Here is a 27,729-nt window from a genome sequence, read left to right as displayed (position 1 = left end):
GACATGATGGACTCCGAAATTAATGTGTGTCGGTCAATTTTAAAGATGACAAAATCATAATGTGAAAGTGATGTGATGTGTAAAAATTATGAATAAATTAAAAAATAGTATAAAATATAGTAGAGTGCTCAATGTCCAATGAGTGTGATGAACCCTTAGTAAATGTATGTACGAGAAATTAGAGCAACTAAATATCTACAGTGAAAGTACACAATGTACCACAACAAAAAGTGCTAATTACAAAATTACGAATCACCCCTATACTAATGAGGGAATATTATGCCTTTACGTCTCGACATCAAGGATTCTAAAGCCTATTAAACTCGAGTCGAGATGTGTCATTGTAGCTCTTCCCAAGAGTGATTTATGTACATCATTCTTCATCTTATGCACGTCGTTTTATTTGATTTGTTTAATTAAAAAAAAAAAAGGGGAGAGCATTGGGTGAGAAAAATTGTGTATAAAGCAATCAAATCATGATCATCCAAGTTCAACATGGTTTCCTTCTCCTTTTGGTGAGGAAGTCTACTCATCTCATGTTCTCGTAGTTGGTCACTAATTCGGTATGTACCTTAATTGGGTCACTCAACTTAAACATTTTGTTCACGTGTTAATTTGCTAAATCATATCATCTTTCCCTACTTGGAACATCCGTTGCACTTAATTTGTTGGTCGCTTTTGATAAATAGGCAAAGTTGTTCATGTTTAAGACTTTTAATCCTATTTTTACTCTTAAAATTTTAATGATTGAAGGGGAGTTTGAATATGTATTTTGTCCAAATGTTGTCTCAAGAAAATTTTAAACGGAATTTTAGCTTTCAGCATTCCTCGAGATGTCTCAAGAGGGATCACAGGCAACAACTCCTTGCTCCAGCTTGGAGTTGGTGGAGCAAGGAGTTGGTGGCAGCCCATTTCCTCCTTCCTTCTAGCCTCCCGCCCGTCTTCCCCTTGCCCTCCTCCTTTCCCTTCACCACTCTGTTTCTTCTCTTTCACATTATTAATAATAATTTTTTTTTTTAATCTTATTTCCCAAATTTTCCTAAAAATGGAAAGAACCAATCCGTCAATCTCATGACCGTAAACGTGGCGAGCTACTATTGGATACCTGCACACCCACCTAAATCTCCGCCGCATCCAACAATCCCCGAGTCCTTATATAAAATTTCCGCCGCCTCCAGAAGAGCCGCGGCTTCCTTCATCAAAAAAACCCGAATCCGACCATTCCGCAATTTATGGTATCCAAAAACCCGAACCTGCCAGAGGGCTTGTACTTGGATCCGGACGTAAACGGCATGGCGTTGCCCGGACTCGGGCCGTTCGCCCCGGTCACTGCGACGGCGTCAACGACCTCGTCTTCGGCGGAGGATCTCAGCAAGAAGATTCGGAAGCCCTACACTATTACCAAGTCCAGAGAGAGCTGGAGCGAACCGGAGCACGACAAGTTCCTCGAAGCCCTCCAGCTGTAAATTTAAATTCTCTTAATTTCATAATTTCTTTAATTATTTTTTTGTTTAATTAGCTTCACAATTCTCTTAATTCTTCAATTCTGTATATGTTACATATGAATTTAGGGGGATAGAGTTTTACGAATTGGGTGTTGAAATGTGGGGAAAAAAATGGTGTAGATTTTGTGTGTTGAAATTTGTAAGATTTGTTTGGTTGATGAGAAAATTTAGGAAAGGAAGAAAAAAGGAGAAGTTTCAGGAATGTGGAAAAAGAGTAGGAATTTAGTTTTGAATTGGGTTTAAAATGTGGGAAAGAAATGGTATAAATTTTGTTTGTGTTTTTGAGGTTTGTAAGGACTTGTTTGGTTGTTGAGAAAGTGTAGGACTTTAGTGGAAAAAGAGTAGGATTTGTTTGGTTGTTGAGAAAGAGTAGGATTTAGTAGGAAAAAAAGAAGATAGAAGTTTTGGGAATGTGGAAAAAGAGTAGGATTTTAGTGGCAATTGATTTTCTCAACAATAAATTGTATTATTATTTGTTATGATGCTCAGCCCATTTGAGTTTAAGCTCAATTTGGTATAAATTTTTGGGTTATTCCCTAATTTTGTTAATGTTCCCTCTGTTGTACTCAGCTTCGATCGCGATTGGAAAAAGATTGAAGCTTTCATTGGGTCAAAGACAGTCATACAGGTTACTTTTCTTGATTCGTTCTATAGTTTCCTATGCAAGAGGAAGACTGCTTGAGTTTCGATTATCACCAACTTATGCTTTTGATTTAGTCTTATGTCTACAAATTCATCAATTAGGAAAGAATGAACTCCCTTACTCATAAGAAGGATTCTTTTTGCAGATACGTAGTCATGCACAGAAGTATTTTCTGAAGGTTCAAAAGAATGGGACAAGCGAGCATCTACCTCCCCCTAGGCCAAAAAGGAAAGCTGCTCATCCGTATCCTCAAAAAGCTTCAAAAAATGGTGTGAATAGTTTCTGTTTTGTGTATCCTGTTTTTCATATGACAAAGTCTGTACAACCCTTGCTCATATGTGCTATGTTTTCCAGCTTTGGCACTTCCGCGGGTATCCGGGTCATGTCTATCTTCATCTGCTTTACTTGAATCTGGGTTTAATCAAAGGCCAGATTCATCATCAATGCTTATGAGTCCCATCCCTGGCCCTGTAGCCCCTTCTTGGACTAATGGTTCTGTGCAATCAGCCAATCCATCTCATGAGTCCAAAGGTGCAACTATTAAATAAGTTAATTCGTCACAATGACTTGATCTCAGTGTACATTAATGTTGTCGTTCACAAATTGATGATTTCTTTTTCATGTGGTAGGTGTGTCGGGGCCAGCAACTGTGCAGAACAACAGTTGCAGCACCACAGAAAGCACCCCTAAAGCTCAACCAGTTGGTGGAACAACTGATCAAGTGAACCATAGCCATGCATTGAGAGGTGAGGCTTCAGTCTTCCTGTTTGCAGTTTTTTCTCAGCCGACAACTTTAGTCACGTAATGATTCTAATTCTTTGATATTGAATTTGAACTCTGTCACCTTGAAGTGGGATATATTCTGGCAAGAACATGGAATTTCATTCTTGTATGTGCGCACAGATTTTCTGTTTCAACATATAATTGGGTACTCAGTATATCAAACTTTTAGGAGATAAACACAGCTATGCGTATGTTTCCTTCATTTGTTCTGTTAAACACCGGAAAAGTTCACATCATTGTTGTCATGGCCTTGGTCTGCATTTTTGTATGTGTCATAGACAAGGAATTGCACTATTTATGTACTCTCTTCTCTGGATAAGTCTACATGTCTAACGGCTTGTCACAGTTGGAACCAGTAATGAATCTGGATTTTCATTAGCAATGCACAGTTGCAACTTTTGAATTTGTATGTCACCCGTTTTGTTTGCTGTGTGCTGTGTGCTGTGGCCTGAGATAGATTACAAATTTATAGCTAGAAAAAAGTGTTTTTCCATGAATATGACACTTATTTGTTTTATGCAGTTCTTCCCGACTTTACTCAAGTATACGGATTCATTGGCAGTGTCTTTGACCCCAATGTTACAGGTCATATGCAGAATCTGAAGAAGATGGATCCGATAGATGTTGAAACGGTACTTCCTTTCTCCTTTCTGACCTCGTGTGCAATCACTTTTAAGTTTTGACTGTAGTCTATATGTTTGTATGTTGTGTTCGGTTACTGCCTTGTATAGATTTACAATTTTCTTTTGTAATTGTAATTGGCTTGTGATCTTATTGTTTTTCTTTGGCTCCTCTTCAGGTATTACTGTTGATGCGAAACCTGTCCATGAATTTGACCAATCCTGATTTCGAGGATCATGTAAATTTCCGTTCCACTAACCTCTGATTTATTCTTAGCTTTGCTTTTACTTTTGGAGGAAGATTGATCATAACAAGCTATAGTTTATTTAGTTGATGATCTCAGCAAGTATATTGATGAACTTTTAAATTGGATCCAGAGACAGTTGCTTTCATCCTACAAGATGGATGCAGATACAGGGAATCTCAGTGATGCAACTAAAGGCCGTTGTGACAATCAACATGAGAAAGTTGCTTAAGTGGTAGTTCTGGAACTTGGAAGCTTTCTTCTCATCCCGTTGGCAGTGCTTGAATTTCAAATCTGATCTTTGCCCAACTGGTTTTGGCATCCAGCAGATGAAACGGCAACTATTAGAAAGTGTCAGGATTTCATCTAGGTACTGACTCGTCGTGATACTGCGTTGTAAGTGTTGTGAGCTCGTCGACCACATAACATGTCACTTGATATGGCATTTTGCTGTGGTTGTATACATCAAGATACAAGTAATGGGTTTCGGTAGTTAGTTCAAGTTAGGTGAATGGTATTTTGTACATCCTGTTGTATTCAAGTTTTCGTTGTAGATTATGCGATGTTGGCGCAGTATTTGCACGCCTGTTTGAATTCCTCTTGAAATTGGATACGTCCGAATTGCTGTATGCTATAATCTCGGTTTTTTGTGTACAATAATCGCACCAGAAGCCCTTGTGGCTTGGGCGCGATTCCTAGTCATTCATCTGGCATCTCAAACCATTCTCCGGCGGTTTTCGGTTCAACTTGAAATAGTTTTCACAACAGAATACAAGTACTAAATTTTAACGAACAAAATCGAGCCAGAATCGTAAAGATAACTTTTCTCCCCCTTTTCTTTAAGCTTCTTAAGCTGCTGTTCTATTTTCGCCTTTTACGTGTCGTTGCTTTCCTTGTACAGAGTCATATTTCAGTAGAAACTAATAGTCAAACTTAAAGTGGACACCGAATATTTACAGTCGCATCATCTACAGATTGGTAGAATCAACGTATAAGCTGATGCCGTAAAGATGTTCGTTAACTGCTTTGTTTCTCATAGGTTGTCCGAGTATGGCCGGCCAAGGTAGAAGCCTGTCCCCGCCTTGCGCTGAGTTTCATCCAGAGGGGTATTGAAAGTCAGATCATCGGTGCTCCCATGGACACGAAACCCTGAAAGCACCAAAAGCAACGGAAACAAATATTACTACTAGATCATACTTTTCCGAATTATGACAGCGGGTAGAAAGCTCGAAAGAGATTCGATGCTAAAATATCAGATTAACTAACTTCCCACATCGTACCTAGATCTGGCATTTCGAAAGTTCCGTGACTTGGTGACTGGTAGTTCAAAGGAAAATCTTGAGTAGGGCCAAACTCCTGCAAGTAACGAGATTGATCACAAGGAAAATGAGCCATTGCACCTCTGGGACACCCGCTAAGTTGGTGTTGTGGAATCCTTCCTGGAACGTGCATCTGCTGCAGTTGCTGGTGTTGTTTTGCAAGGGAGTGATGGACAGTACTGGGGAGTATATTAGTAGAGAAAGGATGGTGGGATGGGACGGAGGCCTTGCGAGCTTGAGCTGGTTGAGAATCTAATGGACAAAAAGATGTTTGTTTCGTCTGTCTTGATTGTATGGTTCGTACCCAAGGAAATGTTGCAGGACTTCTGCATGCCTGCAGTTCTTGACTGTGACAGTAAGTACCCCACGCCAGTGACAACATTATACGAATTACAGAAGGAAGTGGAATCTTCAGAACTCAGTTGAGTAGATTTTTCATCTTTGAAAATATTCAAGCCTGTTAGATTCGTAGAAATAGCAAACGGTGAACTTGAGTTTACCCCATCAGCTTTGACTGGACTTCCTTCACTTGTGTTATTGTCCTTTTCGGGTGTAAACTTGAAGTCATCCGCTGTAATTAGGCTGTCCTCATCAGGCAAAAGAAGCTCAATGGGAAAACTTTCCTGTATCATCAATGCAGCTTGACAGGATTGTGTATCAACCCTGGGTCAAATGGAACACCGGATCTCATGTTTTCGAGCAAATCATTAGAGACCAACTGATTTTCCCTGCTCTTACTTTGCTCACCAGAGCTTGAAAACAGCATGTTTTCACAATCCAGCCAAATGAGTGCATATTCGTCAATAGGAAGTGGGGACTTGCATGGTTCTGAAACATCATTCCTTGCTGACCTTTCTAAAGAGCTTTGCTGAATTAAAGAAGTTGCATCAGTTGATTGCAATCCCTTCCCAGAAACTATACCATATGATGGTTCTCGGGTCAAGTCCTTTGACACTCCATGAGCTATAGATTCTGATCCAGGGGCAAATTGAACACCCAATCTGAGTTTTTCTACAAAATCATCAGAAACTAACTGAGTTTCCCTGCTCTTACTTTGTTCACCAGAGCTTGAGGACAAGCTGTCTTCCCCATTCATGGAAATGAGTCCATATTCTTCAGTGGTTGAAGGAAAGACATAGTTATCTGCAATTGGAAGTGGCAAATTGCACTGGTTCTAAAATGCCATTCTTTCCTGACCTTTCAACAGAACCTTGTTGAATGAAAGAAGATGCATCAGTTGATTGCAACCCCTCTCCGGAACCTGTACCATATGATGGTTCTTGAGTCAGGTCCTCTGAAACTTCATGAGCTATAAATTCAGACCGTTCAAAGCAAGAGATGCCACAGCTAGGCGTTCTCTCTGGAGAAATGCAAAAAATTTAATGCACAGAGGTCAAAATGTTCAGTTGAAACCATAAGTTCCACAAATATTAAGCCTACTAAAGAACAATCAACATTTGCAACTCTACCTGTAACATGAAACCGGTGAACAAATTTAGAACAGATTTCAGGGTCCTCGGGGTGAATTGTGGTCAGATCAGAATGCTGCGGGCATGACATTTACAAAGGGGTGAGACACAAAAATGATGTTCAAATTTAGACTAATAAGTTAGTTAATCATCATGCGTACCCCTGGTATGATCGAATCAATTAAGAATTTTGTTTCAGTATCCTCGTCAACGGATATGGCCAGGAGACCTGGGGATAATTCTTGTCCAGATACAGGAGTTTGTTGAGATGCACTGCTGGAAGAATTGACAGCTGAAGCAGGGGATACTACATGTTCCTCTGATGTTTCACATTTGTTTCTCGTACTATTAGCAGAATCCTCAAGAGGCAAGCCAAATTTGGAAGTTTCGTCATGCTCGTTTGAATTTTGAGTTTGCTTCTCCTGGACGGCTTTTTCCTGTGCTTCTGCCACCAAACAAAACTGATAGTCAGTAGTTTACATTTGCATTGAGAAACTTCTTCATTTACATTTGCATTAGGAAACTTCTTCATAATCTATTGAAGAAGCAAACTAAAAAGGCAAGAAAGCGCTACATAACTACAACCCAAAACTTCGGTATTTTTGAATGCAATAGCACAAGATCGTCGCACCTCTTGTAATGTTTCCCTCCTCCTCTTCCTTCTGACTTAGACACTCAGAAGAACCAAAAGTCTCATCATTGTAAGAATTCCAAGGGTTTGTCTTCGAACGATTCACTGCCTGAAAGGTTATAAATTAAAACTGTTAAGTAGATGTCTTTAGCAACACCTAAATCCATGCAAATATATAAGGACCAAAAAAGGCTAATGAGAACTACTTAAAGACATCATACAGGCTTGGCTAATGCCGTAGTTTGAAATAGAACAAGAAAATTATCAATCGGACCTGATAGAGTTGGCGAGGACGATATGGTTCTTTGCTTTTATGGAGTAGATGAGGACTGTTTTGCAACATGGAAACAGAATCCCCAGGAAAGCGTCCATACAGCCCCAGTTCGTGCCCGTCTCCAAGAAGTCCACGATATTCTGAGTCTTGCAACAAACATGTCATTTATGTACGTTGTCATGCCATCTTTCACATGGACGCTCATAATAAACAGAATCAAAATGCAAGAGCACTCTCCAAATGCAGAGGAATAGTTCGCAAAATGCGGAAGGTTAAAGACAGCATAAACTACACACCTGAATCACGAGAAGGTTGTGACGAACGAGGACACACAGAATAAAGTTCACTGTTCCAGGACAATCATCAAAGTAAAAGCATAAGAGCAAGAACCAATAGCTATATACACAGAATAATTTCGAAAAATATGTAAACAACCAAGCATTAAGTATTGTACCTTAAAATCGAAGATTCGATCCCACTCGGAAGTTTTATGCTTGCATCCACATTTGCCAGAGAGAACAAAATATCCCTACTATATGTAATCCTTGAATGTCTGAATAAAATTCAGAAAATAATAAACAAGTTGTCAGCTAATTAGGCTAATATTACAGCATTTAAGCAGGTTTAGTGACTTCAGTAAAAGTAAAATCACAAAAACAACACTAGTCTCGGAGAATATTTTCTCGGTAACCAAACAGAAATTTGAGCAGGTTTAATTCACTTCATTTTCTCGGTATCCAAACAGTAAATAATATTATAACAGTAAAAGTAGCATATCGAATATTTTATTAGGAAGATCAGCTCAACAGATTATAATAATGCAAAGAATACTTGAAAAGCGAGATTTGATTACTTGGCGAGGTCTTGTGCGTCCGATTCTGAGTGCGGAAGTCGACCTTGGTCGTCAGTTTCCGAGCTCATTTTCCCGGAAAATCCGGCATTTTAACCAGTCGCTTCAAATCAACTGCAGATTTTCTCCCTCCTCCACAAACCTTCAAAGATCAAGATGCAAAAATATGCAAAATCTTCAATACTCTGTGTTTCTCTGTACGGACAGAGAAATAAGAAGCAAAAAATTACTAGAAAATTAAGGAAATGATTATAAATAAATAAAAGAAAAAGAAAAGAAAGCAAAACTTTGACAATGCTGACGAAATCAGAGCTTCCAGTGAAGATTGAAACTCTTCGTGTGCAAAATTTTCCGGGAAAATATCTTAGGGTTTGGCGAAATGCGTGTTTGGAGGACGAGAAAGTGTGAGAAAATTCTTGAGAGAGAATGATGAGCACTACCTGGTTTGTGTTGCCTCTATGCAGAGCTATCGCCAATAGGGGAAATATGCATACAAGTTTTCCGGGAGAATAATCCGCTGCGGAGCGGGTGAGGGCGTACGATAGTGTAGCTTTGACGCGGGTTTGCCACGTGGGACAGAAACGCCGAACTTGCCCGAGTTAAATCTGTTTGACCTATATGGGTATTTGACTTTTGGTGACATGGCAAGACCCCATTAGTTGGCCCCTTGAGGAGCATTGCAGCGCCCAAACATGTCCTTGTCCGAAAGTCCGATTTGGCCGGCTCCATCGAAAAATAAACAAAAAAATATTGGCCAAGTTTAGTGGGAGAAAATCATAACTACGTTATCTGTACGACATTTTTCACAAAACGTAAAATTTTCATGGGTGATGATTCAACCTGACTACAAGTGATACTTAATTTATGTGAGAGCTCGTCTAATCAGACAACCATCAAATATTTTCTTGATCAACCCGAAAACATAATAATTTCATTTATCGATGGTTTCATTTTTTAGAAACAATTTTCTTTAGGAAAAATTGAATGCAATAAGAAATTTACATGAAATTGTATGCTCACTCGTACTCTCTTTTTATTCCGGAACTACTTGTTACCGATTGTTTCCTTTTCGAGTTGCCTTTCCTTCACTCTTGCAACTTTGCAAGCAAACTACATAATTTTGGCCATACGGAAGACGGAAGTTATAAAATAAAATATTAAAAAAAAAAAGAAAAAAAAAAGAACTTAACGAATATTTTTGTTTAACCAATACTAACCATAGAGTTTTTACCTTAATTGGAGTGGTAGAAAGTATGAGGCATTTGCCACTTTCGGGAAGGTTGATGGGGACCTGCAACTTATTGTTCCCCGGTCAAATAAATAAGACGAAACGTGGTTGCACAGGGGAGATTGAGGATCGAGATTGAGGATCGTTTTTGGATTCTCTTTGTGAAGATTCTGGATATTCTTCAATTACATTTATTTATCGTACAATATAAACAATATAAATCTTTTTATTGAAAATTAAATATAAACAATACCTAACGAAAACTGATCGTACAATATATGATGAACGAATATGATTAGAGGATCTCACAAAGAAGCCGGAGTGGCTCCGTTGCGCAGGGGAAACCATCACTGCATAATTGAAAATTGTACACTGAAGAGGAAGCCGGAAAGTGACAGGTTGTACCAAAAAGGACTGTAAAAGTTCAAATCGAGTTAATTGACTGGGAGAAGATGACGTTTCATGGAAATTACATCCCCACCCTCCACCCCCGAGCAGAGACAACGTGTGCCCCAAGCAAGCGTTCCCTGGGCCTCGCCTATTCTGTCCAAAGTTTAAGCCTACTATCAAACTCATGTGGGCTTGTAATATCAGTCCAAGGCATAAACAAACGACAACATGATAATTGGACACTTGCTTGGGCCCAAAATTAGAGTACGACATGTCGCATATTACATAAGATTACGCCGGTTAAATGCACATTCCGGGGTGTGGAACTCAATCCAATTTTAAACCGTTTGTTTGAAAAGATTTTTAAAATGAATGAAGTCGTGAAATTATTATTAGATGTTAAAAACATTTTAAGTATTTTTTACAATAAATGTGCTTTTTATGGAAAATTTTTAAATATTTTTTTAAAATTCACTTTCATTTTTATTAAAAATTAATTCTACAACTTTCTCAACCCCTGAGTTCCTAAAACCTAAAAACCTATTTTAGTTTTATTAAGCTGGTCAAAATGATATAAAAACTCGTCCAAACCTAACTTTGCCAACTCAGGTCACTCTTGTAACAAGTTGAAATACGAACTTAACCCAAACCCAACCCAAGTCGATATTTATCCTAAAGTTAAAGGCTAATAGATAACAATACAAGTGAAAAAGAAAAGAACACACAAAGCATGAGGAACTCAAAATTATATTAACATCATTGAGTTCCAAAATTAACCACTACCATGTTTTGACACGGACTGAAAACTGAACACAAAATTAAAAGACACTACAACATTGACACACCACGGGGACAACTTCCTCCAATAAGACCGCGACACCTATCAACAATTACTTGAACCAAAATACCCGAAATATCCACAAACTCAAATCCCATCCCAATTGACTCCAAAACGCAGACACTGGCTTAGTCCACCTCCTCCATCTTGCTCTCCTCGGCACCGTCCTCCTCCAGAGCAGGCATGTCAGCATCCTCGCCGCCGGTCTCTCCTCCTCAATGCTCAGCCCCAGCTTCAACATCCGGTGAATTCTCGCCGCGAAAGTGTTGGGGTCATCCAGGCTGAAGCCGGAGGTCAGCAGAGCAGTCTCGAACAGCAGCAGCACGAGGTCCTTCACAGACTTGTCATTCTTGTCAGCCTCCGCCCTCTTCCTCAGCTCCTCCATGATTCCGTTGTCCGGGTTGATCTCCATCGTCTTCTTGCTCGACATGTAGGAGCTCATGCTGCTGTCCCGCAGCGCCTGCGCCTTCATGATCCTCTCCATGTTGGCCGTCCACCCGTATTCTCCGGTCACCAAGCAGCAGGGCGAATCGACAATCCTGTCAGAAACCACCACCTTCTCGACCCTGTCTCCCAGAATGTCCTTCATTGTCTTGCAGAGGTTCTCAAATGACTTCCTCTTCTCCTCTTTCGCCTTCTTCTCTTCCTCTGTCTCATCATCGAGTTTGAGACCCTCCTTGGTGGCGGACACCAGCTTCTTGCCGTCGTATTCCTTCAATTGCCCGACGGCGTATTCATCAATGGCATCCACCATGAAAAGAACTTCGTAGCCCTTCTTCTTCAAGCGCTCCAAGAACGGAGAGTTCTCCACCGCCTTCTTCGATTCACCGGTGATGTAGTAAATGTCCTTCTGACCCTCCTTCATTCTGGTCACATAGTCCTTCAGGCTTGTCAGCTCGTCACCGCTCTTGGTCGAGTGGTAGCGGAGGAGATCGGCCAATTTGGCTCTGTTCTGGCTGTCCTCGTGGATGCCCAATTTCAAATTCTTGGAGAAGGCTTCGTAGAACTTGGCGTAATCCTCTTTGTTCTCAGCAATCTCATTGAACATCTCAATGCATTTCTTCACAAGGTTCTTCCTGATCACCTTCAAAATCTTGTTCTGTTGCAGCATTTCACGAGAGATGTTGAGAGGCAAGTCATCCGAATCGACGACACCCTTCACGAATCCGAGGTACTCGGGAATCAGCTCCTCGCAATTGTCCATGATGAACACCCTCCTGACATAGAGCTTGATGTTGTTCATCTTCTTCCTAGTGTCGAAAAGATCGAAAGGAGCCCTCTTCGGAACAAAGAGGATCGCCTTGAATTCAAGCTGGCCTTCGACTGAGAAATGCTTGACAGCTAGGTGTTCCTCCCAGTCATTGGTCAAGCTCTTGTAGAAGGCAGCGTACTCCTCCTTGGTGATTTCTTCGGGCTTTCGGAGCCAGATAGGTTTCTGCTTGTTGATGAGCTCCCACTCGTGAGAAACCTCCTTGATCTTCTTCTTCTTTGATGTCTTCTCCTTGTCCTCATCAACCTCCTCAACATCTCCTTCCTCTTCCTTCTTGGTCTCTTCGTCTTCATCGTCACTGATCTCCTTCTCGGTAGTCTTCTCGGTCCAGAGATAGATTGGATAGCTGATGAACTCAGAGTGCTTCTTCACAAGATCCTTGATCCTCCTCTCTTCCAAATACTCCAACTGATCACAATCACAGCAACGAATTAATACCCAGTTCTTCTTCTTAATCATATAATTAAAGATTTATACATTGGCTCGATTCTTTACCTGATCCTCCTTGAGGAAGAGGGTGATCTTGGTGCCCCTGCCGAGCGGTTCGCCATTGACATCCCTTGTGACAGTGAAGGAACCACCAGCCTGTGACTCCCAGATGTACTGCTCGTCGTCATTGTGCTTCGTGGTCACAATGACCTTCTCGGCAACGAGATAGGCCGAGTAGAAACCGACACCAAACTGCCCAATCATGCTCACATCGGCTCCGGCTTGCAATGCCTCCATGAATTCTTTGGTTCCTGACCTTGCAATTGTACCCAAGTTGTTCACCAAATCTACAGAAACCAATTGCAATCAGATTCACAGCTTATTAACATAATCATAAACGATGACTACGTAATTAACAAAACATCACGTATAAGTTAAGCTTTCCATAACCAAAGTTTTGATTTTTGAACAATTGTAAGCGTCTACAGATAATACAGGGGAGCCAGCTTAAATACAGAATGCACAATTTTACTAATCAAGGGGTACATGCTAATGGATTTTCTCGGAAGCCAAACAGATCGATAAGAGGAGTAAAGAAGTGCAATTTACAGAAATACATACCTGCTTTGGTCATGCCAATACCACTGTCGATGATTGAGAGGGTCTTGTTAGCCTTGTCAGGAACCAGCCTGATAAACAGCTCCGGCTGAGCATCGAGCTTGCTTTTGTCTGTGAGGCTCTCGAAACGAATTTTGTCCAAAGCCTAAGAGAAAAACAAAAATCAATCAATCTCAAAATCCTACATATTCTAGATCATAATTTATCGCGGAAACAAATTTTAATCCAGAAACAAGATTATTGACCACAAAACATAGTGATTAATCACTAACTTGTGGGAAGAACAAAAAAAAAAAAGGATCCAAATCACCATTAGTTGTAAATTAAAGAGCAAAATCCAATACTACATATCACCAGAACATATTATACTTCAAAAATCTGGGTTTTAAACGCAAACACAGCGATTTATCGGAAAATTGGGGAACAAAATCGTACAAATTTATACAGAGAATCGAAACGAAAACATGCAAGAAACGGAAAGGAGAGACTCACATCAGATGAATTGCTGATGATCTCACGAAGGAAGATCTCCTTGTTGCTGTAGAAAGTGTTGATGATCAAGCTCAGAAGCTGGTTGATCTCGGCCTGGAAGGCGAAGGTCTCAGCGTCGTGCATCTGAACGTCCGCCATTGATCGAGTTTTCTGAGAAATAGCAAGAAAGCGAGAGAAAATTCGAGCTTGTTTGGGAGAAAATTCGAAACGTCGCGATTGAAAGAGAGCACTAGAGAGATCGAGGATTGCGATTATCTGATGGTTGTGGGAGGGACTGAGGAGGCTCTTATAACGAATAGGGCTCTGGTTCTGGATGCTTCTACTCTTTTCTCGACTTGTATAATCTCCCGCGTATGTTGGGGTCCAAAACGCTGCCGTTTCAGGGTGAATTTTGGGATTTGATGGTTTTACGGCGTCGTTTGGGGTTGGTTTTATTTGGGGGTATGTGAATCGAGAATGTTCTGCTTCGTTAGCTCAGGAACGTTCCTACCCAAGAAAAACCGCTTTTATATGACGTCATCGCGGGCTCTCCCGCTCCTCCAAGGGCTAAACGGGCCAACCCTACTTGTAAAATCTGTAGTTGGCCTTAAACCTGACATTTTCGACCCGACTTCTTAATCCGATTTTATTCATTCATTAAAATTAGTATTCCAAACTACCAAAAATAATAGATATGTTGAATTGGGTATTTGGATGTTGTGGCAGAGGGTTTCAGAAGACAGTGCTTGTGGGAAGAGAATTAAGATTGAAACTTTTGTGATAACGTCTGTTCGTTAATAAAATTTAAAATTTCCGTTAATAGCATGCATGTGAGCCTTAAGTATGAGATTAATTTTCTCATCTCATGATTTTTTTTCAATTGTTGAACCCTCGTTGATGTAAACAAATAAGGGGCATTAGGTTTTGAGTTTCATTGGGAGGGAAAAGGGATGATAATTTGATTGAACTGTTCTCAGCTCATAGTTAATCAAAATTTACAATAAAGAAACAGGAAAGGACCGTTTTCACGATATAAAACGATACTTAAATTACAAAGTTAATCTCACGCATAAGGCTTACGAACATAATATTGATTGAGATTTAACAAAATTTGAACGAAACATTTTAATTTTGACCATAATTTTCAACGGACTTGATAAATGTTTTAATCTTAATTTTTTACCACGAGAGCTATTTTTCGATGGGTAATAAGGTTCTAGAAGATGCTAAGTGCTAATTGGGCGGCAAGTTGGGGCCTAGCGCTTATGCAGTTAGGTAGGCGCCTAGGCGGATTTAAGTAAATATTTTATATTTCATGTAAATAAGTGTCTGTTTATACTTAAAATATATAATTTCATCATAAATTACAAAATAGAATGATATATATATTATGAAGTATTGAAACATACTGAAAATATAGGGAACAAGCGTATAATGTGTGTTCATTTAAGTATTCAACAAGTCTCTTATAATTTATTGAAAAAATAAAATGCAAAATGAAAGTTATTTATTTTTTATCTAAGTGGTTGCAACTTAGGCAGGTCCTTAGGCGGGTCTGGGAGGGCGCCTCAACAAGTCTAGGTGGTCGCCTCAACAGGTCTAGGCGCTCTTTCTTAATTTTCAAACGCTTAGACATTAATCGGGGCGGTGGCCAGCCATCTAGCCTAGGCAGGGATTTTTAAAACAATGCTAGGGAGACTGTATTTGTAAATTAAGTGATGTGTCACCAATTAGAATGAACATGTCTATCAACACTTAACTTATAATTCAATCATCAACTTTTATATCGTTTATTTTGAAAAGTTAGTCTATAAATTTTGTCTCTCTAACATTACTTTTTTTTCTCATTAGTCTACAAATTTGGCCTAATAAATATTTCGGCGCATGTAAGCTCAACGGTCAAGACAATGACACCAACCTTGGCGCGTGTTACCGCAAGCATGCCGTTTCCACCTGCAAACCACTCGAGCGCAGCCTTTTACCTCAAACCCCCTTTCTGATCCACCGGTTCATGGCCACCGGTTCGCTTAGGAAGAAGCTGAATAACAATAAGCGGTCGGACCGCAGGCCATACAATAACGCTCCCATGGCGGCCTCTCGGCCCAGGTCGCTTCCAAACTACAGGAAAACCTCTCTGATCCTCGCCGCTTTTCTCATGCTCGGCGTTCTTATTCTCCTTGGCATTTCGTCGAACATGTGGACCACCGTCAGCTATGCCAACGTCTCCCCTGGAATTTACTCGATCGAGGTCGTCCATGAGTTCCCTCACGATCCCGACGCCTTCACCCAGGTAATCGTCGATGCTTAATTTTTAGATTTTGGATTTGGAAATTGGTTTTCTATTTTTGGAATTTTAGGGTTTTTGTTGGATTGCTTGTTCTTCAGGGGCTACTTTATGCTGGAAATGATAGCTTGTTCGAGTCGACTGGGCTTTACGGGAAGGTGAGTTTGCGCCCTGTTTGGTTGATGGTGTTAAATTTGACTTGCATTTTGCTTATGTGATTTAGATTCATCTTTTCTTTCAATTGTTTCAGTCATCAGTGCGCAAGGTTGCGATTCGAACCGGAAAGGTAAAGACTTTCAATTGATCTTCTTGATTTGTAGTTAAGTGGGTAGGAAATTTTGTTGGAAGTGACGGATGAAAATTTCTAGTCAGGTTATCTGTAATTGCTGGGAAATCGATTTAATTCGAAGCTTGGTTGTGACATTGCTTAAATCGAGATTATTTGTGTGTAAATCCAGTTTTGTTTTTGATACATACAGGTTGAAGAACTTCAGAAGATGGACCCTTCTTACTTTGGGGAGGGATTAACTCTCCTTGGTGAAAGGTCTGACAAGAAAATCATGTTACTTACGTTTTTCCGTTGATTTATTTACTAGTGAAGTGAAAGGGGATTTTGTGTTTTAATCGTTCGATCTGTATTTTTATGATATGATTGACCTCAAAGGAGTCCAAGAGTGCTGATCTAGTCATTTATATGTTCTTTTGTAGGCTATTCCAAGTAACTTGGTTGAGGAAATTGGTTTCATATATGACCAAAAAAATTTAACCAAAGTTTGTGCTTTTCCTTTATTCCTTTTGAAAGTACTTTTATCGTTGTATAGTTTCATTATACGATTCTGCATCTGCAGTATTTGAAGTTTTAGGTTCAGTGCTTACGTATTCAATTTGTCGGATGCTAAATTGATCAGCATCAATCAATTCTAGTAATTCTGACCTTCAATTGAGAATTGATATTCCAGTGAAATGTAGGTCTTAATCCTTAATAGCTTGCTTGACGTTTTGCTCGACGCAGTTTGAGAAGTTCACGCATCAGATGAAAGATGGCTGGGGACTGGCTACTGATGGAAAAGTGTTGTTTGGAAGTGATGGCAGTTCAGTGTTGTACAAGATTGACCCTCAAACATTAAAAGGTTTCTTTGATTTTTTCCTGTATAAATAATTGTTTCATTGTTAGCCCGTATCTGATGTTTTTATCTCCACCAAATTAGCGGTAGGACAATTTTCTTGATGATTGTGTTTTTTAATTTATAATAATAGTTGTGTCATATCTCATGCAGTTACGGACAGACATATGGTCAAATATAAAGATCAAGAAGTGCACAACCTCAACGAGTTAGAGTTTGTAAACGGCGAAGTTTGGGCAAATGTATATCAGGTCAGTCTTTTCATCAGCACATATAAATCCATGTCAATGGAGCATTGGCATATGACATGACGTGACTTCCTTAGAGCGGTTAGCGGTATCTCTCTACATGTGGACAATAGAAATGATCAGTTCTGATGCGCAGATGGAAATAAAAAATGCATATTAGAATGCTTTATTCTGCCTTGGATTGGCTTCTTAAAGTTTTGTGATCTCACTTATGTAGACAGATTGCATAGCTAGAATCTGGCCTGAAGATGGTAGGGTGCTTGGATGGATCGTCCTTCCAAAATTAAGGTTTTTCTGTTCATTGTTTTTCCTTTATTTAATCATTAGTTTTTAGTCTAATTACGAGACATATCATGTTCTGTTCCCTTTTCTTGGGAATCTCATTTAATGGCTTATATGTTATATTATCACTTACAGGGATGGCTTACTAGCTTCTGGGAATCATGTAAGCCCTTGAACCAAAAACAATAAGTTCTCCGTTTATGTTTTCACGGTTTTCTTTTTTTTTAAATGTCGATTGGTATACAATGTATGTTCTGTATGGCTTCCTTGAAAGTGAGGCAGCATCATAGTTCTCGAGGAGAGGCTTGGATATGCACAGCTCGTTCTTTTTCAGAACAATACATCTCAAACTAATAATTTACTCATTAGCAATTTGACATCCTTATACAGGGTATAGATGTTCTAAACGGCATTGCATGGGACAGTGACAAAAACCGTATATTTGGTATGTCGAACTGGAAGCGATCGCCATTGTTAGGGAGAATTGATATTTACTCTTTTAGTAGGATAGAATTGTGTTGTATGGTCACTTCTATTGATACTTGTTGTGTGTTGGCAGTGACCGGAAAACTATGGCCAAAGCTTTACGAGATCAAGCTACATCCGATGAAGAAACAGTTCAAAGACGGGGCCATTGAGCGGCTTTGCATGCGGAGGCCATTCAATTTTTGAAGATACTCGGCTACTGTTGTCCAATTTGTGGTATTGGAATTCTAATTCTAACAGTTTTGTGATTGTAAAAACGCTTAATCATATCATGAATTTGGTCACAAATAAACGTGAAAGTAGAGAAAGAAGCAAAATTTGGACAAAAAGAAAAGTATCCGTGTCGATTTATTGGTGTGGCGGGGAAGTGTCAAACTATCAATGAGGGGAGTTCTTTGTTCTGGACGCCGGATCACATGGTTGTCCGTCCAAGGACTCATCGGATAGAACTAAAACGGGGTGGGTGGTGCCGGAATACAGATTGATTTGGAGAAATTTCGAGAAGAGCGAAATTCAGAAAAAGAAAAAAAACCATCGATTTGGTTCAGTGTTTTCAATTTGGCTAAATTGTTCTTTGTGTTTACTGTTAGTCAATCTGTTGAAAGATCATTATAATTGAGACAAAAATATAATTTGATTGTAGATCCATTAAATGCAAGCGAAATCAGATAATCGACGACGATGCCTCAAAATATTTTCATGCCTATAGTATTGCAGACATCTATGTGTTGGACTGCAAATTAGTTGCACGATAGCTTTTAGGATTACAATTCTCTTGGAAAATAAACAAAGGATTTGAAAGACTACCCAAGACGGAGTTGACGGGGTTCATGGCATTACATTTTTGTCCTTGCAATGATGGGGTTATGGCTTTACATTTTTGTCCCCTCAAATGCAAGACACACGTATCAATTTTAACGGTCCTTTAATAGATTGTTTAAGATTGATTAACAAAGACAAACATGAGGATCGATTTGGCTAAGTTAAAAACACGTGAACTAAATCGACCGATTGGGATGAAAGACAAACACCAGTATGACATTTAAGCCAAATAGAAATGGGCATTGTTGTCACTTAGTATTATGGTCTAGTGATACTTATTTTTACTTGTAAGTAAGAGGTCTTAAGTTCGATTCTCGTCAAAGGTGAATTTGATGAACTACATTATTGCTAGTTCATTGTGAGGCTAAGCTTACCCCTCTCCCTTAGTGTAGCTAATATCGTTTTGTTCAAAAAAAAAAAAAAGAAAAAAAAAAGGGCACCGTTGAAGTGGCCGAAGACGATTGGTTGATTTGTTGGGAAGAAAATCTGGTCTTCCACACCAAATCCTTACAGATTTTTCTCGCTGCTCCCGCTGGTTAGTTGGTACCTGAAAATATTTGAATTTTACCCAAGTGATTTGGATGAACCCAACTTCCTGTGTCAAATCTCTCTTTACTGCTTTTTACTAAGCTCCATCTCCATTTGCTTTCTCTCTCTCTCTCTCTCTCTCTCTCTCTCTCTCTGAACATGTCCTCCAGTGCCTTGTCTCTCAAGAAAAGGCTCATGAAGCCGACTTCATTTTTCGGTGTCAAATCATGGGTTTTGCTTGTAATCTTCATAGCTCTATTCACAGTTGTCACCCTCATCATCTCTCTGCTCTGTGTCATCCATTACCGTCGACGAAAATCCTCCAAATCCAACTTCCGTCTACCGAATCCCATTGTTTCCAAAACTACACACGATGGTTATTGTAATTCATCCCTGGACCGGAGGCTGCTTTCGCGTAACATGTCTGATATTGAGATGAACAGCGGGAAGCTGCAGCAGCACGGGCGTGTGTTTTCCGATCAGTTGGCATCTCCTCAGGCTAGTGGGAGAATCCGAAATGGTAGTGCGATGGAGTTGGGACCCGTTTCTATGTATTCACAAATGGTTAAGGATGTGTGGAGGGGCAAAAAGTTTAGTCTCAAGGAGCTTGAGGTTGCAACGAATGGATTTTCGAAACAAAATCTGATTGGCAATGGGGACTATGGAATTGTTTATCATGGCATTCTGTTCGATAATACGCGCGTGGCAGTGAAAAGGCTAGTGAGTGACAGGTACTCAAGTCTATCGAATCCATATATTTTCGGCAATTATAGTGAATGCTAAAATTTTATGCATAAATGAACAGATTTCAAGTCGAGGACTTCATAGCAGAAATGGAGGCAATTGGGTTCGTGAGGCACAAAAATCTTGTCAAGTTGCTTGGATACCACATCGAAAGAGCCTACAGGTATGCAAATTTTTCGTCATTGCACAATTTTAGATGTTCGAAGGGCAGCCAATGATTTGATTTTTCTTATACCAGGTTGCTTGTGCATGAGTATGTAGATAATAAAAGTCTGCACCACTGGCTTCACGAATGCTCGAAACTAGTCAGCCCTCTAACGTGGAGCATTCGGTTGAAAATAATCCAAGGAATCGCAAAAGGGTGAGATCCTGCGTATCTAATTTTATCTGATTAGACAAATTTGTGGTTATATAATTTGAAGTGACTGTGTTTCTGCAGATTGGCCTACCTGCACGAGGATATAGAACCGAAAATCCTACACAGAAGCCTAATATCTAGCAACGTGCTGCTTGATCACCAATGGGATCCTAAGGTCTCGGATTTTGGCCTAGCTAAGCTCTACAATCCCGAGTGGGGAATCAATATAATGGAATCATTAGGGTTAGTTTCTTTGCTCGCGGAAAAATCTGTATGCATATATGCCTGCTGATGTTCGCTATTGGAACATTATCAATATCAGTTGTTAATGATTTTATTGTCGTTCTTGAATTGCATGGAAGTTCAGTTACATTGCTCCGGAATATGCTTCTACCGGTGATTTCACTGAGAAGTCCGATATTTATAGCTTTGGAGTACTCGTAATGGAGATCATAACGGGGAGGAGTCCTATAGATCACAGTCAACCCCAAGTATGTTTAAGTTCTTAATTTCGAAACATGTAAGGGTTTGTTTTTTCGGTTCAATATGGTACACTTAAATAATGACTGTTCGCTTGCAGCCATATGTGGTTGACTGGTTAAAGTCCATGGTTGCGGGACAGAAAGTTGCTTGCGTGGTTGACCCTAAAATGCCGGAGAAGCCATCTTTGAAGGAACTCAAAAGGGTGCTTTTGGTTGTTCTTCGTTGTGTTGATCCCGATTCAGAACATAGGCCTCAAATGGGAGAAGTTATTCACATGCTTGAGCTGCGTGACTTGATGTTCTGCGATTCAAGAACAGGTATTTCCTTTCAATTAGTCGAAATTCGTAGATTCGGAATTTAATTTCTGCCTAACTTCTGAATATAATGTGTTTATGTTTTTTTTTCTTTCTCTGCAATGAAAAGGATCAATGGCTTAAGGGACAAACTTCTCCTCGTTCTATTTGCCGAGAAAAAAGCTTCTGCAAGAACAAAGCATCTGCAAAACCGGCACAAGAAAATCCGTTGAAGTTAAACGAATAATCCTGAAACTCTCATGAGATTCCTCACCATACATAACATTCATCGATCAGGGACGTTCATCCATAAGGTAAATGGAATAATCGAAAATCATCATAGAACGAAGATTTCTTGTACATTTATTTTATGCAGTTGAGATTGTTAATTTACTTAGTTTTCCACCAATTAAGACTGCTTGCGGTGATTAATTAGTGAAACGATGGAGCATACATAGCCTACGGAAATAGAAATAACGAATTTTTTTTACATTTATTAAAATTCATACTGCAATGTTCTTAAACATGTAACAATTCCCATCTAACACGCTCAGAAGAAGGGGGTGCTTGCAGAGCAAGTCACCAACTCAACATCCTCGATCGCGAGCCTATCCTCAGGGAAAGCACAATCAACCGCTTCTTTCTGCTCGGGCAACAAATCACACGCCTTTGGGGTCACATTGCTTGTGATTCCCTCGACATCAGTGCAGTTCCATTGCAATTTCTTCGCCTTCTCAGCCAGTGTGATGGTCACGTTCGAAATACAAATTCCCTTGAAAGGATCATCATGGATTCCGTCCAGCCTTGCGGAAATAGTAACATTTTCTGCCACAACCTGCTTGTAGTTGATGTTTGTAATCTCCGGCAACGCTTTTGGATCAAAGCCGGGGTCAGGGTGCGATCCATAAGAGCCGGTCATCCAGAAAACGTACTTCATCGTCTTCAAGGTCATTCTTCTCACATAAATATCTTTGACATAACCTCCCCTTCCGACGGCAGTTTTGATCCTCACACTTGATTCAGCATCAATGGCTGTGATGTCCTCACCTCTAACGTCGCGGATTCCACCGGACATTTCACTGCCGAGGGCAATGGTGGCACTGGAAGGTGAAATGCAAGTGAGCCTTCTGATCACAAGGTGCTCCGTCGGGATTCCGACTTTGATTCCGTATTCATCAAATCCACTCTTTACTGCAATGCAGTCATCTCCAGAGACTATATAGCAGTCTTCAATTCTAATTTGTGAACAAGAATCTGAAGGAAGCATAGAGATTTATACTTGCTTAACCGAAAGCTCATGCGTTCAAGTTGTGAAAACAGTCTCTTTGCAAACCAAGATAAGGCTGCGTACAATAAACGTTTCTCCTAACCCTTGCAAAACAGTGAGCCTTGTTAGCTTGGGATCACCCTTTAATCATGTTCATTTCCCAATTAAGCACTAATGAGCAACAACAAGAACAAATTAACTGGCAGCCAAAATAACAAACCTGGATTAATCCCATCGGTGTTGGGAACCTCAATTGGTGCAAGGATTGTGAGCCCTTGGATTGTTATATTGCTGCAAAATTAGAACAAGATTAAGGGAGTTCTTAACCAAATACTCCTTGGTAAAACTGATAAATATATCTAATGAGAACAGGTTTGTGACATCACTTTTTTCATACAACTTTTGACACAAATTTTTGAGAGTCTACTCTGTAATATATTTTAACCATCCGAACCATGTCTCTCTTTTAAACATAATTCATAAATCATCTATGCGCAAAATTAGACAAATCTAAAACGATTAACACATTCATGTATGGCAAAAAGAAGTGGACGCATACAATTCTACAAAGAAACTCTTAACCCTTAATACATCAGTGATATATTTTCAGATTTCGGTGATTTTATGTAGACGGTAGATATAATCTTTAATAGAAGACGATTTAGATTGTTGAAATACATTACAAAGTGACCTCACAAAAACTTATGTCAAAACAATAATGCCACAGATCCACATACAACATATATATATATATATATGTATGTGTGTGTGTGTGTATAGTGCAAGAAATTTTTGAGAGCAGCCAACATTGTGACGTGAGTAACACTACTACATGTTGATGGGCTGTCGTGTGTTACTTAAAAAAAAATAAAAAATAAAAAAAAGTCAAATTACCTGCTGTATATGGGATGGACAAACCACGAAGGAGAGTTGACCAAAGTGAGATTAGAAATTTGGATCTGATCAGAGTACATGAGCTCGATCACGTATGGTCGGGTGCTGTTCAAAAGACCTTGTTTGAACTTTACCCACCAGTAAGCACCTTGGCCGTCGATGGTGCCGTTGTGACCGGTAATTACGACGTCGGTGAGGTTTGTTCCGAAGATGAGACTGCTAAACCTTTCACCGGGGCCATCTCTGCCTTTCCCGTATGAAGGCAGTGCCGGAAGATGAGGCCACTCTGACTCATCCTGTGTTTAATATGAGAAATATATAATCAATATCTACCGGTCACGCGACTAGCGTCAAACTCTTTTTAAAACCTAGGTGCAAAACTCTATCTATCTTCCGACTAGCGCCGTTTAGAGCCTTACTTATGTCAAACAAACCCAATATATATATACCGAAAGAAAAACAACTGGAGAAATATCATACAAAACAAAGACAAGACATTCAAACCTGAGTTGCAAGAATAACGGCATCCTTATGGAGGAAGAGAGTGAAGTGGCTGGTAAGGTTGAAGCTCCCGGTAAGCCACCTCCCCGGCGGCACAATAAGCTGCGCTCCGCCGTCATATGCCAACTGGCTTAGATGACCAACGGCCTCCTTGAAGGCCTTTGTGTTGGAAGTTTCTCCGTCGCCAACGGCTCCAAAGTCAGTCAAAAGAGCACTGTGCTTTCTACAGTTAATGGCTGAGTACTTGACCGTGTTCGAAATCGGTTTTCGACATTCTGCTGCTGTTAGGAAGAGTAATCCCAACACAACAATAATCGCAGAAGCAACCTGTAATTGTTAAAAACAACATAAATTTGTCAATAAAATATGTAGCAAAATTGGCCTTCTAAACAAAGTATGTAACAAACTAAACCGGTGGCAAGAGCGTCCTCATCCCAGTAATTTAGATTAGACTGAAATATAATATTGAACTTAAAAAATCGGAATGATTTCGAAAATTTCGAAAATTCCTTATTGGGAAAATTGATAAAAACAAATTACAATATATCATACATGATTTCATTCCTAATTACACAGTAGTTTTTTAGAATAGTTTAGGTTGGGCTAGCAAGTGGATAGGTTGGGAGTAATATTGGTGTTGAAACATTGAGACGTCACTTTCAAATTTGACAAATGAAAATGACACTGCTAAAATTGAAGTTTTAACCCCATAAAACAAGCAAATTAATACACCAACGAAAAAAGATTGAAATAATTTGTGGAAAAGAAGAGAACTTACATGAAATTTTGAGGACACCATTGTCCAAGATTGAGGAATTGTAGAGTAATGTTGTAGAGCTTAGGAAGGAGGATAGGGAAGTTTATTTATAGGGATGCAGTGGACTCCTATACATGGTAGGATATCTAAACCTCTATATATAAAAGGAGAAGGAAAAAATGGTGAAACTTTCATAATATTCAACTCACCCTTCTTTTATTAAGATTTTAAATATAAAAATAAAAAATCACAAAAAAACCTACATAATAAGACTATGCATGGTTACGTTCATTATTTTTCAAAATTTAGTTTAATAAAAAATTAACATCTAAAATAAGTTAAAAAAAGAGAAAAATAATAAAAAAGAGCCAATTGCTAGACATGTAAGCATGTAGCAAGAGGCTAATAAAGAATAAAGAGCTGATACGAATTAATTACCACCTGGAATTAGAGGTAATTACCTCCAATTATGTAAACAAATTAAACGATTACGTGCAAGGAAAGTTCAGCTTTCCTTATGAGTATGGTCTAATTCCTAATCTGTTAGGAAGACAAATCCAATTGACATACAAAACTTACCGCATAAAGCAAAGCAACCAAGCACATGCGCACGACGGGTGTTCGATCCGTGAGACGGTTTGGCTTCGTACTTCAAAGAAGCGGGTAGCCACAAGTTGGGCATCCCTTTGCACCCAGTAACGTATCCAAGAATATTATCTGGACAATGTGGCATGTAAATCGGTATGTCATTGAGTTTTTGTGGGCCTGGTAGCATTTGCGAAGTTATATTGCATGCTTGTCAACAGATGCCAATAACTTTCAAGTGAGTATGTCGATTTATGTCAATAGTTTTTGAGTGAGCATGTCGACAAACAACAACGATAACATATGCCTAGTGAGCATATTGACATATGCCCGTAGAAACGCATACAAAGGTATGAGGTTAGCAGCTATCCTACCCCGTATTCATAGAGTGAATTCGTCGAGCATCTAGATGACAACTTTCAAGGACATCTTATATTTTCAAAGGGCAAGACCCAACTCTTCCATGAAGGATTTACTAAGCTGAGCTGGGTTAGCTGACACACCTTGTCCTAAGGTGGATCTATCTCTGTTTGTTCCCCTTTCGTTTTCAGTGCGAGTTCAAGCGTCAAGACAAGAACCCACATCTTCGCATTCTCCTTTTTTCCTTATGAATTCTTTTCCACCATTGAATTAGAGAAGTGTTATTGGCACTTAAAAACTCTTATTCTATACTCCTCACAAATGTATTTTTATTTCCTAATATAGAAAGTTTGGAGTGTAGAATGAGATTTTTGGAGTGCTAATAATAATTCTCTTGAATTAAACAAATCATTAATAATTAATGAACAAAAACAAGTAAAAATGTACATAATAAAAAACGAGAATGTGAATATCACTGTTTACCAACTGAAATACTTGAAAGCCAATTCTCTTTGGGCTTTTTGGGCTCAACTCGTTGGGATTAATTCTTTGGTTAGGGCTTCATAAACAAAGTATCTTTTGCAACCAAAAATATCATGCACTGTTCCTCGTAACATTATGGACAAAACAAATTAAAGACCGTTGACTACCATTATTAACTGTCCATTACTAAACCCCGGTTGAAACCGGAATGACCCACAGATTGTACTACGTTTCGGTCTTCTGGAGTTGGATTCTCGTTGAATCCTCTTTGTAAGGATTTCGGAGATTCGTAAATCGTATCCGTTTATCGTACATTATACGGTCAGAAATCATTTTAAATATTTTTATTTAAAAATAAATATAAACAATAATTAACAAAAACTGATCGCACAATATACGATGAACAAACACGATTTACGAATCTTTATAATTCTCGAATCGGAAGAGGATCCTAGGTCGGTCTTCGGGATCAAGAATTTGCCACGACACCTACCTACCTGTGGAGCCGTTCCCGCCAACTAAACATCCCAAAAAGTTTTGGACTCGTTAGTGAGTGAATACGTAAACTGCTACGTGGCGATATATGACAGCTAGTAAACTGCTACCCGAAAAAAGCCAAGTCCAGGTGTCGTTTGTTGCAACATGTTGTGATTCGCTGTCGTCTCCTTCGCAATCCTTCGATGAAATTATTGTCACGTATTGTTTTTTATGGGTTAATTAATATAGGCTCGTTTAAAAAGTAATTTTAAATAATTGAAAATGTTTTAAAATTAATTTTTAGTAAAAATGAAAGTTAATCTTAAAAAGATCCTGAGAAGTATTTTTTTTACAAAGCACATAATTGGTATTTTATTAAGGAAATATTTTACGTGCTTTTAGAATTTAAAAATATTTTCTCTAAAAGATTTTTCAGTTATCAAAATGCACTTCTCAAATGATCTTGTATTGTGCCGTTTCTATCAATATCTAACAAAGGTTTTTTTTATATTTAAAATGATCTATGAGATTAGTATAACTCCTCATTTTAGTCTCTGAAATTTAAAATCGATTGAAATAGTCCATGAGATTGTTCATTGTCAATCATTTCAATTCTTCTATGATTATCAATCATTTCAATTCTTCTATGAGAAATCTCCATTAAATTGAGAGCATTTTGTCAACCTTGAACCGATAGTTTCTTCAATTTAACGAAAATTTTTCATAAAATGACTAAAATAATTGACGGTGGATAATAACCATTATTATGAATTCTAAATCTGAGGAATCGATTTGAAAAGTTGTGACAATTTGCTAGACTAGTTTACCTCAAAAGCCATCTAACGAAATATTTAAATAAGAAAATGGATCCTCTTCGTATTCCTTCTACCAAGTTCTTGTCATCAACTAATCTGGATTCTTGAAATTTGATCTAATAGTTACAAACAGAGGTTCACTTTAAAAGTTATAATAATTTTAGCCATTGAATTAAATTTTAAAGATTCGAATTGTTTGATAGAGAAGACTTGATAGAAGAGATCTGTGGAGGATCCCTTTCTTTAAATAAGAGGAGAGGACGGGTCCAGATTGTGTGAATGGCTTTGCTGTAATTTTGTTGACAAATCAATGGCATCAATTTTTTACGTTTTTGTGCGTTTGTCCATACGAGTA

The 27,729-nt window shown here is 39.0% G+C and overlaps 6 protein-coding genes across 10 annotated transcripts; 3 read left to right on the top strand and 3 right to left on the bottom strand.

Moving 5' to 3' along the window:
- The first annotated feature begins 1,125 nt into the window (after positions 1-1,125).
- Positions 1,126-4,433, top strand: LOC103964332 (protein REVEILLE 6-like). Its single transcript, XM_009377261.3, has 8 exons — positions 1,126-1,462; positions 2,076-2,133; positions 2,294-2,417; positions 2,503-2,679; positions 2,778-2,894; positions 3,454-3,563; positions 3,731-3,790; positions 3,930-4,433. The coding sequence occupies exons 1-8, from the start codon at positions 1,233-1,235 to the stop codon at positions 4,026-4,028; spliced, it is 975 nt and encodes a 324-aa protein (XP_009375536.2). The 5' UTR covers positions 1,126-1,232; the 3' UTR covers positions 4,029-4,433.
- Positions 4,434-4,608: 175 nt separating this feature from the next.
- LOC103964391 lies at positions 4,609-8,780 on the bottom strand. 5 transcript variants are annotated; one of them, XM_048571170.1, is made up of 10 exons: positions 8,627-8,780; positions 8,343-8,534; positions 7,944-8,042; positions 7,786-7,835; positions 7,490-7,635; positions 7,216-7,324; positions 6,746-7,029; positions 6,585-6,660; positions 5,077-6,475; positions 4,609-4,945 (listed from the first exon to the last, which is right to left on the bottom strand). In XM_048571170.1, the coding sequence occupies exons 2-9, from the start codon at positions 8,408-8,410 to the stop codon at positions 6,255-6,257; spliced, it is 1,053 nt and encodes a 350-aa protein (XP_048427127.1). In that variant the 5' UTR covers positions 8,411-8,534; positions 8,627-8,780; the 3' UTR covers positions 4,609-4,945; positions 5,077-6,254. The 5 variants fall into 5 exon arrangements, with proteins under 5 accessions (XP_048427127.1, XP_048427126.1, XP_048427129.1 ...); XM_048571169.1 differs by having other exon boundaries at positions 8,343-8,481; XM_048571172.1 differs by having other exon boundaries at positions 8,343-8,481; positions 8,642-8,769.
- A 1,908-nt stretch (positions 8,781-10,688) lies between these two features.
- Positions 10,689-13,780, bottom strand: LOC103966169 (heat shock protein 83-like). Its single transcript, XM_009379324.3, is given in 5 exon segments — positions 10,689-11,006; positions 11,009-12,473; positions 12,561-12,841; positions 13,116-13,257; positions 13,605-13,780. Coding segments are annotated over 5 exon segments (2,109 nt in total). The 5' UTR covers positions 13,743-13,780; the 3' UTR covers positions 10,689-10,923.
- A 1,715-nt stretch (positions 13,781-15,495) lies between these two features.
- Positions 15,496-18,336, top strand: LOC103964326 (glutaminyl-peptide cyclotransferase). The gene is given in 12 exon segments (XM_009377253.2): positions 15,496-15,873; positions 15,969-16,025; positions 16,118-16,153; positions 16,347-16,411; positions 16,576-16,601; positions 16,604-16,638; positions 16,880-16,997; positions 17,145-17,242; positions 17,457-17,527; positions 17,657-17,684; positions 17,912-17,966; positions 18,081-18,336. Coding segments are annotated over 12 exon segments (981 nt in total). The 5' UTR covers positions 15,496-15,594; the 3' UTR covers positions 18,194-18,336.
- Positions 18,337-19,777: 1,441 nt separating this feature from the next.
- Positions 19,778-21,379, top strand: LOC103966203 (probable serine/threonine-protein kinase At1g01540). Its single transcript, XM_018652109.1, has 7 exons — positions 19,778-20,088; positions 20,163-20,264; positions 20,340-20,462; positions 20,541-20,706; positions 20,822-20,950; positions 21,040-21,259; positions 21,366-21,379. The coding sequence occupies exons 1-7, from the start codon at positions 19,778-19,780 to the stop codon at positions 21,377-21,379; spliced, it is 1,065 nt and encodes a 354-aa protein (XP_018507625.1).
- A 245-nt stretch (positions 21,380-21,624) lies between these two features.
- LOC103964325 (probable polygalacturonase) lies at positions 21,625-25,227 on the bottom strand. The gene is made up of 5 exons (XM_009377252.3): positions 24,676-25,227; positions 23,901-24,224; positions 23,397-23,692; positions 22,723-22,793; positions 21,625-22,489 (listed from the first exon to the last, which is right to left on the bottom strand). Exons 1-5 carry the CDS (start codon positions 24,694-24,696, stop codon positions 21,786-21,788), a joined length of 1,416 nt encoding a protein of 471 aa, XP_009375527.2. The 5' UTR covers positions 24,697-25,227; the 3' UTR covers positions 21,625-21,785.
- Between the last annotated feature and the right edge of the window lie 2,502 nt (positions 25,228-27,729).

The sequence above is a fragment of a genome, unplaced genomic scaffold (assembly GCF_019419815.1).
Source record: "Pyrus x bretschneideri cultivar Hongxiangsu unplaced genomic scaffold, Pyrus_bretschneideri_v1 Contig57, whole genome shotgun sequence".
NCBI classification, from domain to species: Eukaryota; Viridiplantae; Streptophyta; class Magnoliopsida; order Rosales; family Rosaceae; genus Pyrus; species Pyrus x bretschneideri.
The sequence above is the reverse complement of the archived record's forward strand: the minus strand, read 5'-3'. Positions and strand labels throughout refer to the sequence as shown.

What these genes read in the sequence shown, in the direction of transcription:
- LOC103964391 (XM_048571170.1), bottom strand. Translation starts at nt 8,410, where the DNA reads ATGAGCTCGGAAACTGACGACCAAGGTCGACTTCCGCACTCAGAATCG. An exon ending in GACGCACAAGACCTCGCCAA is followed by an intron (nt 8,043 to 8,342) that starts GTAATCAAATCT and finishes AATTTTATTCAG; the next exon opens with ACATTCAAGGATTACATATA. An exon ending in TTGATTCGATCATACCAGGG is followed by an intron (nt 6,661 to 6,745) that starts GTACGCATGATG and finishes TCATGCCCGCAG; the next exon opens with CATTCTGATCTGACCACAAT.
- LOC103964332 (XM_009377261.3), top strand. Translation starts at nt 1,233, where the DNA reads ATGGTATCCAAAAACCCGAACCTGCCAGAGGGCTTGTACTTGGATCCG. An exon ending in TTCCTCGAAGCCCTCCAGCT is followed by an intron (nt 1,463 to 2,075) that starts GTAAATTTAAAT and finishes TGTTGTACTCAG; the next exon opens with CTTCGATCGCGATTGGAAAA. An exon ending in TCAAAAAGCTTCAAAAAATG is followed by an intron (nt 2,418 to 2,502) that starts GTGTGAATAGTT and finishes TATGTTTTCCAG; the next exon opens with CTTTGGCACTTCCGCGGGTA.
- LOC103964325 (XM_009377252.3), bottom strand. Translation starts at nt 24,696, where the DNA reads ATGGTGTCCTCAAAATTTCAT. An exon ending in TGGTGTCCTCAAAATTTCAT is followed by an intron (nt 24,225 to 24,675) that starts GTAAGTTCTCTT and finishes TAACAATTACAG; the next exon opens with GTTGCTTCTGCGATTATTGT. An exon ending in CCGTTATTCTTGCAACTCAG is followed by an intron (nt 23,693 to 23,900) that starts GTTTGAATGTCT and finishes TATTAAACACAG; the next exon opens with GATGAGTCAGAGTGGCCTCA.
- LOC103966203 (XM_018652109.1), top strand. Translation starts at nt 19,778, where the DNA reads ATGTCTGATATTGAGATGAACAGCGGGAAGCTGCAGCAGCACGGGCGT. An exon ending in ATCCAAGGAATCGCAAAAGG is followed by an intron (nt 20,463 to 20,540) that starts GTGAGATCCTGC and finishes GTGTTTCTGCAG; the next exon opens with ATTGGCCTACCTGCACGAGG. An exon ending in TAGATCACAGTCAACCCCAA is followed by an intron (nt 20,951 to 21,039) that starts GTATGTTTAAGT and finishes GTTCGCTTGCAG; the next exon opens with CCATATGTGGTTGACTGGTT.